Source organism: Apteryx rowi, unplaced genomic scaffold (assembly GCF_003343035.1).
Source record: "Apteryx rowi isolate R43461 unplaced genomic scaffold, aptRow1 scaffold_67, whole genome shotgun sequence".
NCBI lineage: Eukaryota > Metazoa > Chordata > Aves > Apterygiformes > Apterygidae > Apteryx > Apteryx rowi.
In genome coordinates, this window is record NW_020450949.1 from 1,425,462 (window position 1) to 1,439,241 (window position 13,780).

Sequence of the window (13,780 nt, forward strand, 5' to 3'; positions counted from 1 at the left end):
GGGATAATGAGGCTGGGGGTACTATAGGTCAACAGTTAGTCTGTGAGCAGCAATTATTTTTTGGGATGCAACCCTTTGTGGTCAGGGGCGGACCGTGATACCTCCGTATCGCTCCCTCCTCCGCCGTGCAGCTGGAACAAACTGTCTGGCCTTCACCAGCTAGTTCGTTACTCATGTTGCAAAAGGGTGGTGTGCTTTGGCTGCCACGTACTGTTTTTCCCGTGTGCCCCCTTATCTTTCTCCCTGAATTCTCTCTTGTTCCCACACCTTGCAAAAGATATTTTAAACAGATGATGATGATGATACTTTCTGTAATTTATCCTGTCTTTTCCATTCGCAGAACAGCGTAGTTATCCTTCTCCCAAATTTCCATTGCATTAAATTATGTCGTACTGAATTACAAGCTAGTTTGCAGAAGGCCTTAGAAAGCGTCAGGGACTGAGACCTGCAGACCCCTTCAGCCCCAGTGGGCTAGGAAGCAGATTATTATTTTCACTCTGTCCGTGCCAGCCTGAAGCACAGAGCAATGAATCGTCCAAGTCCTTCAGGAAATCTAGTGCAAAGCCAGGAATAACACCCATACCTTCTAACTCCCGACCTGTGTCGCTGCGGTTTCTTCTAATGTTTTCCACTGCTGTCGTCTGGGCCTCCCTGAACTGCCTCTGAAGGGGGAGCATCACTGGCAAATGCGACATCGTGGAACCAGGCTGAGCTTTACTGGGCCTCTCTCCGGCGCCTGCTCATTGAGGTGAAGGATTCCGGGAAAACCGAGCCRCGTTACTATGCCGTTTGACCACTTGATCGATTCCGTCTAATAGCACYGAGGCAAGAAAGAAAGGAAACAGAAGATATCCCTGCTTGCAAGACTAGGCATCTAGCAAAAATTTAAGCCTGCAGGACTTTAGAAAAACGCGTCTTGGAGCACCCACGGGCACAGGAATTTCCAGCGACACGTTCGTTGCCATGGGCTCTTTCTGCCTGGCTGCAGGGGAGGGAAGAGGCCTGTGCCCTGGCAAGTACAGCTAATAACGGGCATTATATTGCAAGACTCAGCTGAACAGGATGCTTGCGAAAAAATTTCCCTGGTTCCAGTATGTTACACCAGTGGGCCAGCATGCGATCGATRCGGGATTGCCCGGGTCCCCAAGGTTACATGGCTGCAAAAAGTGACTAAAACATGAGATAAGAAGATAACTGGCTTTCTGAAACAATATTTCATCACCATTTCATTACTTTGGGTAGATGAGTACTTGAACTTCAATGCTACCTTTGTATTATTAAATAGTCTTTTTTTTTGGAGGGGGGATTTGAAAAATCTTCAGGTCCTTAAAAGAACCGGCACTGAGGCTTAAGTATTTCGGCGCTAATGCATCTAAGGTGCAAACTGTGCCGAGTTCAGATGTCAGTCAGAATGAGACTTAGAACCAGGTAAAGTTAAATTTCGGGCTTGCTAGTTACAGCTTAATTAGTTCCCAGGGAAATTTTGCATCTTACCAGTTATCTGCCTCTGCCCTTTGGGCCTGAGGGAGGTCCATAAAAGAGGAAATAAATAATTTATCCCCCGAACTTGGACATCCGCACTGCTTCTGAAAGGCTACATGCTAATGGCACCGTACGTATAAGGAAAATGAGAACTCTTGTTTGATCCTGTTACCCCATGTAGCCGTTTTAAAGAGGGTTTTATAGAAACAAAGGTGAACAGTGCATGTGAAAAAAAGGGAGAAGCGAGTGCTCCTGCTGACTTCTCCGATATAAATGTAAGATGCAACACTGTGAAACCCAACCAAATCCGATCAGTGTGATCAAGAGGTCCCTCTCCGTCGGTTACTTTGGATCTTTTTCCTGTGGTGCGTTGGAAATTAATAACCCAGGGCATCCTTAGCCTTCCCTCCCGGGATCCGTCGTTTGGTTACTTCAGTGACACCCCAGAGCTGTTGCCCCCCCCCCAAACCCACTTTTTTTTTTTTTTTTTTTTTTAGCGAGTGATTGCTTAGTAAAATTTGACTTAGTCAAGAAGATGTGGAGAATAGGCTGGAGAATACTGTGAGAAGCCTGTACCTTTTTTTTTTTTTTTTTTTTCTTTTAAGCGAATACCTTTCTCTCGTGTTTTGGAGCTGCACATGGAGCTAACCTGGTGGACGCGCCAAGATGAACCTTTTTTCGGTGTGACCGGTTCTGGTGAACCATGCGAAACATAAGAACACGCTTAGATCTTTGCRCAGACCCGTAACTAAGGCAGGTTTAAAATGAGAAGAAGTTAGGTGACATTACCCGTACCTTTTTATACGTGAATTTAGCTCTGCAGTTTGTGTGTGTTTGTTTTTTAACCAGGCATATTTTGAACATTTTTTTTTTTAAACATATTTTGAAATGCCTAAAACCAGGGTGTTCTGAGGTTTCTCCAGGCTGACTGGAAAATGGAAGTGATTTAGTAAAGCCTGTGTTTTCCATAGGTTTGTGCAGTTCAGGTTTTTTAGTATCTTTTCTTCTACTTGCTGCCACAATACTTCTCTTCTGCTGTGCGCAAGTAGAAGTAGTGATGGAACACACATGGCTAGAACAGATGCATATCGTTGTCTAATAAGAATGTGTGTATAGATAGCAAAAAAGCAAATTTACGGAATGCAATGTTCACCTAAACCTTAGCAAAATCTCCTTAATCACTGCAAAACAGGGGGAAAGCATTATTCAAGACAGTATCAAGACTTATTAGAGAGGGGAAATTAGGAAACCAATTGTGTTTCTGTAGGAAAAAAAAGAGCCAGTGTTTGATATATGAAGCATTCAATGATAGAAGGAGAATAGCAGGAAATTTAGTAATGTGGTTATTAGTTTTCCATGTAAGAGTGGGTCGTAACTGATTGCACTATGATAAGAGCTCTGCAAATACCTGGCAAAGAAAATGTACTTCTCAGGATTGGCTGCCACCAATATTTGACCAAGGTCTAGCCTCAGTGAGCCCTGAAACAAAGTGGAAAAAATCCTTGGTTTTATACCTGCATCTCCCTTTCTGTGTCAGTTGGACGTTGCGAGCTTTGGAGCTCCCTTCCCTGCTTTTTCCTGCTGTGAACCCATTCCTTAGAGCCTTGTGGCTTTATGTTTGTTCATTTTAATTCCAAATACACGTGATACCTTCTAGTTTTGCCTGAATCACAGCAAAAGTAATTGACGCCCCATCTTGCTGTGTGTAGGAGACGCCTCTATAGCTAATCCAGCTTACAGAATCTTGTATGCAGAGTGCATCTTCATACGTTAAATGAGAATACTGAGCGTTGCTGAACCAGATCAGCCGTGACCTCCGGCGGTTAGAGCTTACGCAGATATTTAGACCGATATATTTTTGTCCTGGGCCACAGATCCGTTACACAGTAACATCACGAACCTTTACCACCCACTTCTCGCTGTTTCTTGAAACATTTCTGTTTTGTCGCTTCCACGACTGCAGGGCAGTCAGTGCACTGTCTGGATATGGCAAGGGGGAAGGGAGAATTTTGCCTTCTCTCCCAGGGGAACGAACCTCTCCGATACACAGAAGCAACTGGTCTAGTGGCTTTTTATGTTTCCATTTTGTGTTCCACCGAAGCGGCTGGTGCTAAAATGCACAGCAACCTTTCCAGCTCGCTCCGGCTGTCACAGTTTCCAAAGGCTGGAAGTTCAGTTCTTGCTTCCCGTTTTGAGTACTGTGCCAGCTCTTGCTTCCCCTGAGCAAGGGCCAGGGAAAGATTTACACTGAGCAGCAGAAAGTCGCTCCGCTCGCTTGTCGCTGCCTATTAACATTCCAGCTTGGGACACAGCAGGAGCCCAACAGCGCTGGAGCTGTTCCAGGCCTGGAGGCCAGGAGCGACAGTGCAACTTGCTGCACGTGGAGCCAAGACTGGGAGGATACGTGTGAGACGTATATCCTTCCATCACAGGACAAATACATCCTGCTGCTTCCAGTGGCGACGGATCCCTGTTTTWTGGAGAACGGAGTTTTGGGAGGTTTGTGCTTCTGCGAGAAAAGCTCGTCGCGAGTGTTTCCGCGTTGATGTATCTCTTTAGGCCCCGTGTCTCCTGCTCGGCACTCTTACGGACGTCTCAGAGCAGCAGTGCGGGAGTGAAAATCTCCTGTCGGAAGAACAGTGGAGTTTCCGCTCTCACGCTGGGCTCGTAACAAAGACTCTGGAGCTGACCCTCCGTTGCAGCTCCTAGTACAGTGTGTCAGTGCTTCGAGATCTTTGGGAAGTGAAGGCCCTATGTAAGTATAGAATACTGGAGAATAAAAAGGCCGGGGGCGTGCCGGGCACGTTGCTGGTTGTCATCGTTGTAATCCATCAGTTGCCTTGATAATTAACATGCTTCGTGTTATGGCTACGGTGTTGCTCATGAACACAAATGAGAAGTTTAGCTTTACTCTTGAGATTCATTGCTTTGGGATCAAGTTGCAGAAAACAGAGCAGAACTTCTTCTCCCTTTCTGTTTTTCATCCCTTGCAGTTAGCATTTGCAGGTGTGATACCAAATTTTGGCCTGCATATTCCATGTAGTGGAGCTCAGGTGCTTGTCTGACAGGAAACCTCTTTCCCTCTTTTTCCTTCTTTTCTGTCTGTCTGGCAGAAATAGGTCTTCACCACAGGCTGGAGCTTTCTTTCTGTCCTTTTACTCTTTGGTCGCGGTGCTCACATACAAAAATGCTTTGATCTCGTTTAACCCTTTGGTTGATTCTCAAAAGCACTGTGTCAAATCTCTAGTTACCACCTTGGCAACAAGTTAAAAGTCCTTGTGAACTGTTTGTGGGAGCTAGGTGGATCTTGTCATCCCATTGCTGATCCTCATCCCGTTGCCTGGGTCTGCTTTGGCAGGGACACGTCCTTCTGCGTAACTCCAGGTGACATAGCTGTGTATTGCCCCAACATCAGGCCACGCTACAGTGTTGATTTTTCTCCCTCTCCAGATTAACTTCAGGAGGCCCAATATTTCAGGCAGCTTGATGTGATGAGCTTTCTGCAGCTGATGAAACCTTTCAACATTTAAGACAGCGTTGAGGATGTGAATCTGCATTGTATTAACTACATCACCTTAATTCCTTAGCTGGGTAGAGGATTGGAGCTGAGGAATGGGGAGCTAGAAGGGACTAGCCTTTCCTACTCAAATAGTCTCCTTCTGATTCTGGGGAATGCTAATACCCTCAAAACGTGACCYCTAGTTGCGCAAATGTTAGGAGGCCTGCAATCAGGAGGGAAGGATTTTTTCAGGCATGGCAAGCTGAAACCTGCATGCTTTGGCTTTCGTTTGTGCAATTAGTAACCTTCTCTTCTCCCTCTCTGGTTTTGTGGGTATGTCTTCAAAGTCAGCCGTTCAGATTATCTTTGTAAATGCATTGGTAAGATTGCAAATTTATCCTTCTGTGTGCACAAACTGTCCTGACAATTCACCAAAAAAATGCAAGTCCTTCCTTGCATTCTTTCTTTTCTGTTCCGAATGCACAATCGGTGTTTCGGAGCATGCATTAAGTAATTTGTGCCAAGTATGTTGGAGGCATTTTTGAAGCCTCACAGAGTGCCTTTCCTCCCCAGTTATGATGGCGCAAAATGAATTGAATAATCACAAGACCTGCTTTTTTTATTAGTTACTGTTGTTAATTGAATGTTACGTTAATTTAACGTTAATGGAATTTAATCGTAGGCTTTTGTATGCTGAATCTCCAACTGCAAAGATACCGTTTCGTTACTGGCCTTAAGCAGGGTTTAGCGCCTCTGGGCCGGGGAGTTCTCCCACCGGCCTGTGCGCAGGACCGAGCACTGCGCTCCGTGCCGTGCCGTGCCGGCCGGTGCGGCCACTGTCTTCTGAGGGCCTCGTGAGCACACTTCACTAGCTGACGGTTGGTTGCCAGGCCGTACCTGCTGGAGACGCATTTAATTCTCCGGCCTTTTCCTTAACGGCAGCTAGGACGTAGAGAACTGGCAGCCTTGCAGGTTTAGGGAAGAAAGAACTGCCTTTCCAGAAGTCGCTGTTTGTTTGTTTGTTCTGCCTGCACGCTCGTGAGCCCAGAGAATATTAACAGGAGATGGTGGTGTTTTTTCACTTGACGTGAATTTAGTATGAAGAGTAGCAGACATGTAGTGAGAGTGGCCAGAAGCACATGGGTCTCTGCAGTCAGGCCGAAATTCCTGGGCCTCTTCTTTACTAAATAAAATCCTTGAAAATGTCSTTTAACCTGAACCATGCAGTCCAGCTGTTTAAAGAGAGGGTGAAGGTTAAAGTTTCAAGGAGAGGACCCAGGTCTGAGTATTCTTCTGGAAGCTGATTTTAAAGAGTGTGAAGGGTTGTTCTGTCTGTGTGTGCTGCATCATCAAACCCAGCTGTACCTACCCGCGGCGGGTTCTGACTGTGGGTCTGGAGTGGTGTCACTGACTGTCATCAGTCGATATTACATAGCAACTCAACTACACCCTTTTGTGATTTGGTATTGCAGTAATCCGTAACTGTCTTAGCAGGAAAAAAACATTGCAGTCATTCTTTCCACTGTTGTTTCCACCAAAGCCAAAGATAAATCTCACCTTTACTTTGGTGGAGAAGGCTTTGCATCTTCAAAAGGATGCCGTATGTGTTTGATGGTTCACTTCTTCTGTTGGCAAGAAGTTGTAGTCAGCGACTGTGCAGGACAGCAGTGTGTTTCAGCCGGAACATAATCCAACTAAATCTCAGTGTAAGCTGCACTTGGCTTTCATTAAGCCACAAATGTTTGTCTGGGTCACTTGCGTTCTCTGCTCTTTCTAGTAAATATGTCTTTCTGAGCCAACAGGTCTTGGACTGCCAGGTCTGTCTTTTGTAATTTCAGCTACTTGAAATAATTACGGTCTCTGGATCCATAAACTGGATCTATAGGGACACCAGGGCCTCTAACACAGGTGACCGTGACACAGTTGGCAGTTGCAATGAATTCCTTTCTGGGATGCATAAGCTGTAATACATCACTCCACATTACTGCTCTTGGCCAACCCTGTCCACAATGCATCCCAGGCCGAGCAGGAATCTCAGCCTAGTTAAGTGGGAGCTGGTCGGACCAGGAACCATCAAGACGTCTGTTACAGATGCGTATCTGCCAGCTCGCACCATGCAGGCGTACGGTATTCCTAGCCACGCCGACGCATGACGTTCTTCTTGTTCTCCGTTAACTGGTTCGATCCAATTCCATTGTTCTTGGATTTGTTTAATGAAAGTGAAAAGGGAAAGGGAGAGGAGATACAGGAAAAAGAAACAACGAGAAACTGGCCCGCAACACGGCTATGTCCAGATTGGTGAACAGAGAAAAAAAATTCATCGTCCAAATCTTTAAATGGACCTAGAAGATGGCACTTGTTCTGCTTGCTTGCGTTTTGACAAAGTACTGCACACATTATAACGCAATTTATTGAAAACATTTCTCTTTTTGAGATAAGTAATTCCTAGCGGGAAGTATAAAATATTTGTTGCACTTCATAAATTATACAAAATATTGTTTTCTGTGGAGGAAACGGAGCCTTGTTTATGGTCTCTGTTYATTTAGATGCTTTGAAAAGGTGGATTTCAAAGCCTAACTGAGCGTTCTCGGGCGCCGTGTACGTTTTACGCTTCGCTTGGGGAGAGCGGCGAGCTGCGACCGCTCGGGCTGGCTCACCGTTTAGCTCGGGCTCGTTCGCTCGTCCGTTCAGGAGGCAACCCAGCGCCTGGAGAGCCAGCTCTCCCTCCGGGARAGCCTAGCGGAGAGACACAAAGCAGTTTCGAGCCCTTTTTTCCTGAAAGAGCCCTCCGATTTCAAAACAGGCAAGCTACCRCTTTTGCTGCAAGATCCAGTAGGATCCTGTGGGAGTCCCCGTTCTGGCTCCTTTGCCCGTTTGTGGGCCGGAAACACAATTATTTAGCGCCGCAGTTTGGCAAAGGCAGGGCAGGGGCTGTGAGCTGCGTGGGGAGCGGAGCGCTGGCCCTGCGCCCCGGCGCGGCGGCGGCGGCGGCGGCGGCGGCGGCGGCTCGAGGCATCGCGGCTCTGCGGGGGCGCCCAGCAGCGTGCCGCCGGGTTTCGGGGCTGCTGTGGGCCTGGGCGGCGGTCCTGGCCCGGCGAGGGCCTTCGGGGCGCGCCGGGGCTGCGCCGTGCCCCCCGCCGGTTCCGGCTCTGCAGGCACGCTGGCGTCTCTGCGTTTGCCTGGGGAATACGACYGCGAACTCCGCAATTTACGCCTCTCCTGACAAAAACATGTTTCTACTGAGAAATAAACGTGCTGGGTTTATTTGTGGAAAGCAAAACGTTGATGAGAAAGTCCCTTTGGAATTTCTAAAGTACAAGCTGGAGAACCGGAGACTTAATTGCATATTTAATCGCTGATTCGCAGTGACAGAAATAATCCGAGCTCTGAGGGGAAGGTTAAATAGCTCTATGGCTGTCTTCCCACTGCAAGATACGGGGCAAGAACCATGGTGGAAGCGGTCCTTCATTCAGCCAGCTATAGGACAGGTTTTCAAGAGGATATGTATCTTCTTAAATGTTCCAACCTGTGATTTCAGCAAGACTTTCCATGAATGCAATGGATGGCTGTAGGGGCTGGGATGAAAGCATGCAGCTCTTCACCTTTGGGTTTCCTGTTCGAGTTATTTACTTGGCCAAGGTTGAATAATTTTGCTGTTTGAAATCCAGACTGTGTAAGTTGGTGATGTCAGCCTACCTGCAGAGGTTTTCGTATCACGTAACATTTAGCTTAACCCTGATGCTGCCTGCAGGCGCTTGTAGCAAATTACAGGGCCGAGAACCTCTCTGGCAAGGCGAATGCATCTCGCCCCTTCTCGACTTGGTGCGAGGCTGCAGGGCTTCCGTAAAGGACCAGGCGCTCCGAGTTTCTGCTGGAGGGTTCGTTCAAGAAGCCGCAGGGGAACAGGGCGAACGCTCAAGACAGCAGTCTTGGTGAATTCTTTGGGACCGTCTGTGGGTTGAAATGTGTGAACCCTTTGCTGGAAGACTGTAAATAAGGAGCGATTACATGCGTCTGTTTGCAGGTAACAGCGCGGGAGAAATTGATGCATTTCTTGAGCAAACTCTTTACAGCGAATAGTTCCTCCAGAGCAAGTCAGCTTCATGGCTTCGACACCCACAAGATTTCCACGTTGGATGAAATGTTGTTTAAAGTAGAGCCCRATTTACAGGGAGACTGGTTTTTAAATCTCACCTGTTGTTCAGCTGTGATTTTTCACAGATTACATTTAAGGCAGTTTTACGTCTTGCCACTTCTATACTGTGGGGATTGACACGTTACTGGCAGAAGATGTTGTCGCATTAGCCATGGGGTGGGGAGGTGGTCAACTAATCGCGTGTACTCAGGTATTTTACTTCCTGAAGATATTGGTTTAGCTCTATCAAGGTGACAGCTGTCTGCAGTGTCACCAGAAGGGGATGAAGGCAGTTGTTTCGGAGGAAAATCGAAACGGCGCGCGCTGGAGGTGGTAGCTGTTTAATTTTATATAGCACCTCTGTGAGAGTTTTTAGAACAGAGAGGGAGAGCAAATATTACATCAACAGAAACAGCATGATGGATTTTAGAAAAAGAACTCATTTACTAAGTGGCTTTTGGACAGGTTGTCAGCTTGGGCGATGCCAAGAATGAAAACGGCTGCTTGCTGTCATCAACCTGGGCTCTGTTCAGTGGGCTCTTTGGGTGGACGGACGTACTTCCAGGGAGGGAGCGACAGGCTCTAAACAACCCTCAAACTTTGTAAATAGTTTTGTGTGAATTCTCACTGTTTCCTTGTAATTAAATTAGCTACACTTTAAGACAAGTACTTGTAGATCAGGCTAACCCTCGTGGTCTGATGGTGCCAGGCGCAGGAGAGATGACGGGGGAGTTTGTGAGTGCTCAGCCCTTGCAGAGTTGGCTCCTTAGGTGCCACTGTCTAAAACTGCAAAAATTACCCACTGCCTTTAATTCAAGTATTTCTGAAAATGGGTGAGTGGACTGTCTCAATGCCTGTGTGAAATGATTAAGATTTATTTTTCCATTGTGCTGATAGGGGCTTACTCTCTCCTTTAGGGTTTTGCTGCTGTTACTCCCTCAGCAAGGAGTGTAGAGAAAAGGTTTGTTACCGTTTTACTGACAAAAGGCCCAGTGAAGGCAGCCTTAGTAGAAAAAGTCACCTTCGTGTAGCTTAGTTTGTTTGGGGAGCTGCCGTAAGTTACACGACCAAAGACTTTTGCTGATTGGGTGGGTTGTGTCTCCACGAGAAGAAGTCTTCTGTTTCCTGGCCCTGGGAGCCCACCGCGAGAACGTAACACAGTGCAGCACACCCAACGCAGTCAAGGCAAAGTGTTTTGTTCGCTCTGTGCCATCACGTTGGAAGGACTGAGTGATTTTCCAAGTGTGAAGCGACAAGTGCAAGAATTTGTTTTCCCCTAACAGTTGCTGAAGCAACTAACTTCCTAACAACGGGCAAGGGAACGCGGGGAACGTAGGTCCTGGCTCCTGCTTGCGTTGCTGTGCCGTTGCTGTGGAAGGAACAGCACAAAATCTGAGCTCTCACTTTCGGCAAGTGAGTAAATCTGAAGTCCTTGAAAAGGAAAGTGAAAATGTTAAAATCTGTGTGTGCATATTTGCTGGCTGGGGATCATGGACTTGCCTTGAAGCAAGTCATGGAACTGCTGCTTTCAGACGTGCTTTGCCGGTGCATAACTGACCTAGCAGGTGAGGAAAGAGGATCTTTCTTCACCCTAAGTAACCAGTTCTGGTATTTAATATTATCAGTGCTGCAATACATTCCCTTTTCTCTTTTATGTGCCATAAGTAGCTTATGCAAATCGGGCTACTTTGGTGAAGGTATACATGGGAGACCTTCGAGAAACATCTGCTGGTTATGTGGCAAGTGACGCTGATCATTCAGGAGCTGGCAGCAGTTTTTCTGATTCAGCTGGAAATCAGGGCTCCAGATGGAGGATAAGAAAAATGGTCGTGCTTAATAAAATCCTTTTCAGATGAGGTCTGGAATGGGATCCTGGTGTTTTCTATTTTAATAAGACTGGATGTTAATATCATCCTGCAAACCTGTGCAAACCATTGAAACACATAAGTAGACATTAGCTGAGATATTTTACCTCCTGTGCTAAATTTTGGGAGATTCTCTGTGTACAGTTAGAGTATCGCATTGTCAACCAAAAGAAAGTTGCATTTCAAAAATGGTTTAACAGTATTTTTATAACTATTGAAGTTTGTAACAGGGCTTTAGGAACTTGCACAATGAATAGGCATTTTTAGTGAATGTATTCTTATGATCATGATCTCAAGAATTATTCTCTCCCTCCAACTTGCAGCTGCCTGCAATTACGGAGTTTGTTTCAACGGTGGAAATTGCATAGAAGGATCTTCTCAGCTCTGTCATTGCCCCTCCGGTTTCCAGGGACCTCGCTGTCAGTATGGTGAGCAGTCTTTTCAAATCCTTCCTTGAATTTTGAGTCAGAAGTGGAGGGGATAAAGACTAGGGGATGCTCCCCCCCTCCCCCCGCTTTTTTTTTCACTAGCCATTATTTTATCTGCTCTATGCTGTTTTGGACACTGTTTGTGATGTTTTGGGAATTGAATGTTTGGGAAGGAAGTGCTTAGCATGACTTGCTGTGAAACGTAGCGCTGCTTCTCCATACTGTACAATAGCCTTTATTCCTGGCTGCCATCAGCAGAAGGGATTTGTTGGAATCGGAGAAGGAAGCCGATTAAAGCTGGGTCAGACAAAGAAACCCTGGGGTCATTTCCTGCACAGTGAATCTCAGCCTGCGTGAGCGTGGCAACGGGCTGCCACCATCAGAAAGGAAAACACTTAAGCTGTGACTAACTAGATCAGTTATGTCTTTGGTTAGGCTTTCGTTTGGGTCTGTTAAGCGTTATTTAATTAACTTTTGTGCAATATACAAATTATCTCATCAAGGTTATTGAGTTTCTTACGTTTGGTAATTCAGAGATGTTCTGATTTGTTGATGTGGTCGTGTATAGCAAACAGCCCCTAAAAGCAGGACTGGTGGTCTGTGCCTCACACACGGTAAAAGGAAATGTGCCTTGTGCTATTCCAGAGAAACAGCTATCCATACTTCTTCTTCCTTTTGACTGCTAAGTCTGAAAGCTGCAAGGCAGTAACAGTTGCTCACATTCACTTTAGACAATACTAATTTATAACAGCAAATTAAATAATAAGAAAATTATTTATTTTTTTACCATTAGGTAAAAACCATTTCTTCCTTCAGAGATATGCAGTTCCTTGCTCTTTAAGAGCTCAAAGCAGATTTATGTAGTTAGGAGAGACTGGTCACTGACATAGGAATAGTCATAAGCTGGAGCTGGTCTTTTCCGCTGAGAAGGACTTTGAGTATCTGGGAAACCCAGGGCTGGAGAGGAATGTTTTCTGCAGAGCCTGAAACCCGTTGACATCCTCCTCAGAGGAATCAGAACAGAAAACAGAACGATGACTAGTTCCAGAGAAAGAGCGTGTTTGAACACTGTGTTTTAAGAGGGCGGATATGAGTTCTTGCCACTTCAGCTTGCAAGGAAGCTCATAATCATCATCTGATATTCTGTTCAGCCAGGTTTCAGCTGCTGAGTCAGCCTGTTCTTTCTCATTTTTCATGGTACATCTATTTTAAGGAACTTTAATTATTGTTACAAGTGTCAATTTAGAAGTGCTTAAAAGGCCCTTAAGTCTCATTCAGATAATCCCTTTAAAGAAGGAGGTTTCTCTCAGCCAGATACAAACTGTAGATTAATCAAAAAGTCCTTGATACGCTTGACTTTAGGCTGTATTCGTACCTTGCTCTTTCTTTAACACGTATTGTTAACAGGATTTGAAATTATGCTTGTTAGAGAGGCTGAGGCTTTCCTTGAGCTTGACCGGACACCAGTCTGTGGGTGATGGTTATTGGAGCTGAGCGTCCAGGGTTCCTGCGATGGCGCAAGTTCTCCATTAGAAAATGAAACAATTTGCTTGATAATGTGAAAAAAAAAGTTGCCCCAGGCGCAGCTGTAAGGATCCCGAGCCTGGCTGCTGCCCTTTTCCGGAGGACGCCCGAGCCTGAGTGACCTCCAGAAACGCAGATGCCGTTTGGAGGCGAGTGACTCCTGGAGCCTGGGTCCTTTGCTGTTGCATGGCGATGTGCTCGGGGCCGGCGGCTGCCGTCCTGCGCCGGCGCGGACGCTGGCCCAGCGTTTCGCTCGAGGCCTGCTCGAAATGCCCTCCCCATTTCTCTGCAAAAGGCATTCGTTGTCCGTCTGTCTAGGATGACTGACACCGCGAGCTGGTCTGTGATTTCCTGCAAGGCCAGGGAGAGTAATTAGTGCTAGTGCCGCGTTACCTTGTTACTTGAGTACAAAACCTTGCCCCTCTCGCGGTTTCACTGATTTCCGTGATTTTTATGCCCTGCGGCACAGGCATTGCAAGCATAGAGGTGGCCTGAACTGGTCTGACACGGTGCAGAAATCACTAGTAGAGTGTCTGAGACTTTCAAAAAATTCATTTCTGCCTGGGTGCCGGGTCCACATCCTACGCTAGCGCCTGGTGTCACCAGCGAGCTTTCATCTCCCACCGCAGCAAGGTGTGACGTGTCTCCCAGGCCGACTGTCCTTCTGCCTACAGCATTCCCAGGGATGCCATCCGGTGTTAGCCCCGCGCTGACACCACGCTGGACATGCAGGCTGCTCCCTCCTGCGTTAGCGTCCTCGCGTCCGAGGGAGGCGCAGCGTTCTGCTCGTCTTGAGCATCGTGATGTTGACACGTACGGACCGCTTTGGGTACCGTTTGTGTACGTT

The 13,780-nt window shown here is 46.7% G+C and overlaps 1 protein-coding gene across 1 annotated transcript in view; it reads left to right on the forward strand.

Annotated features, from left to right (window-relative positions):
• The window catches only part of LOC112975470 (multiple epidermal growth factor-like domains protein 6), a 36,288-nt gene extending 22,825 nt beyond the window's left edge, over positions 1-13,463 (forward strand). The window contains exons 7-8 of the mRNA XM_026085638.1: positions 11,305-11,409; positions 12,817-13,463. Coding sequence (XP_025941423.1) covers positions 11,305-11,409; positions 12,817-12,887 — 176 coding nt within the window. The 3' untranslated portion in view covers positions 12,888-13,463. The remainder of the gene's footprint in view (positions 1-11,304; positions 11,410-12,816) is intronic.
• Positions 13,464-13,780: the final 317 nt, after the last annotated feature.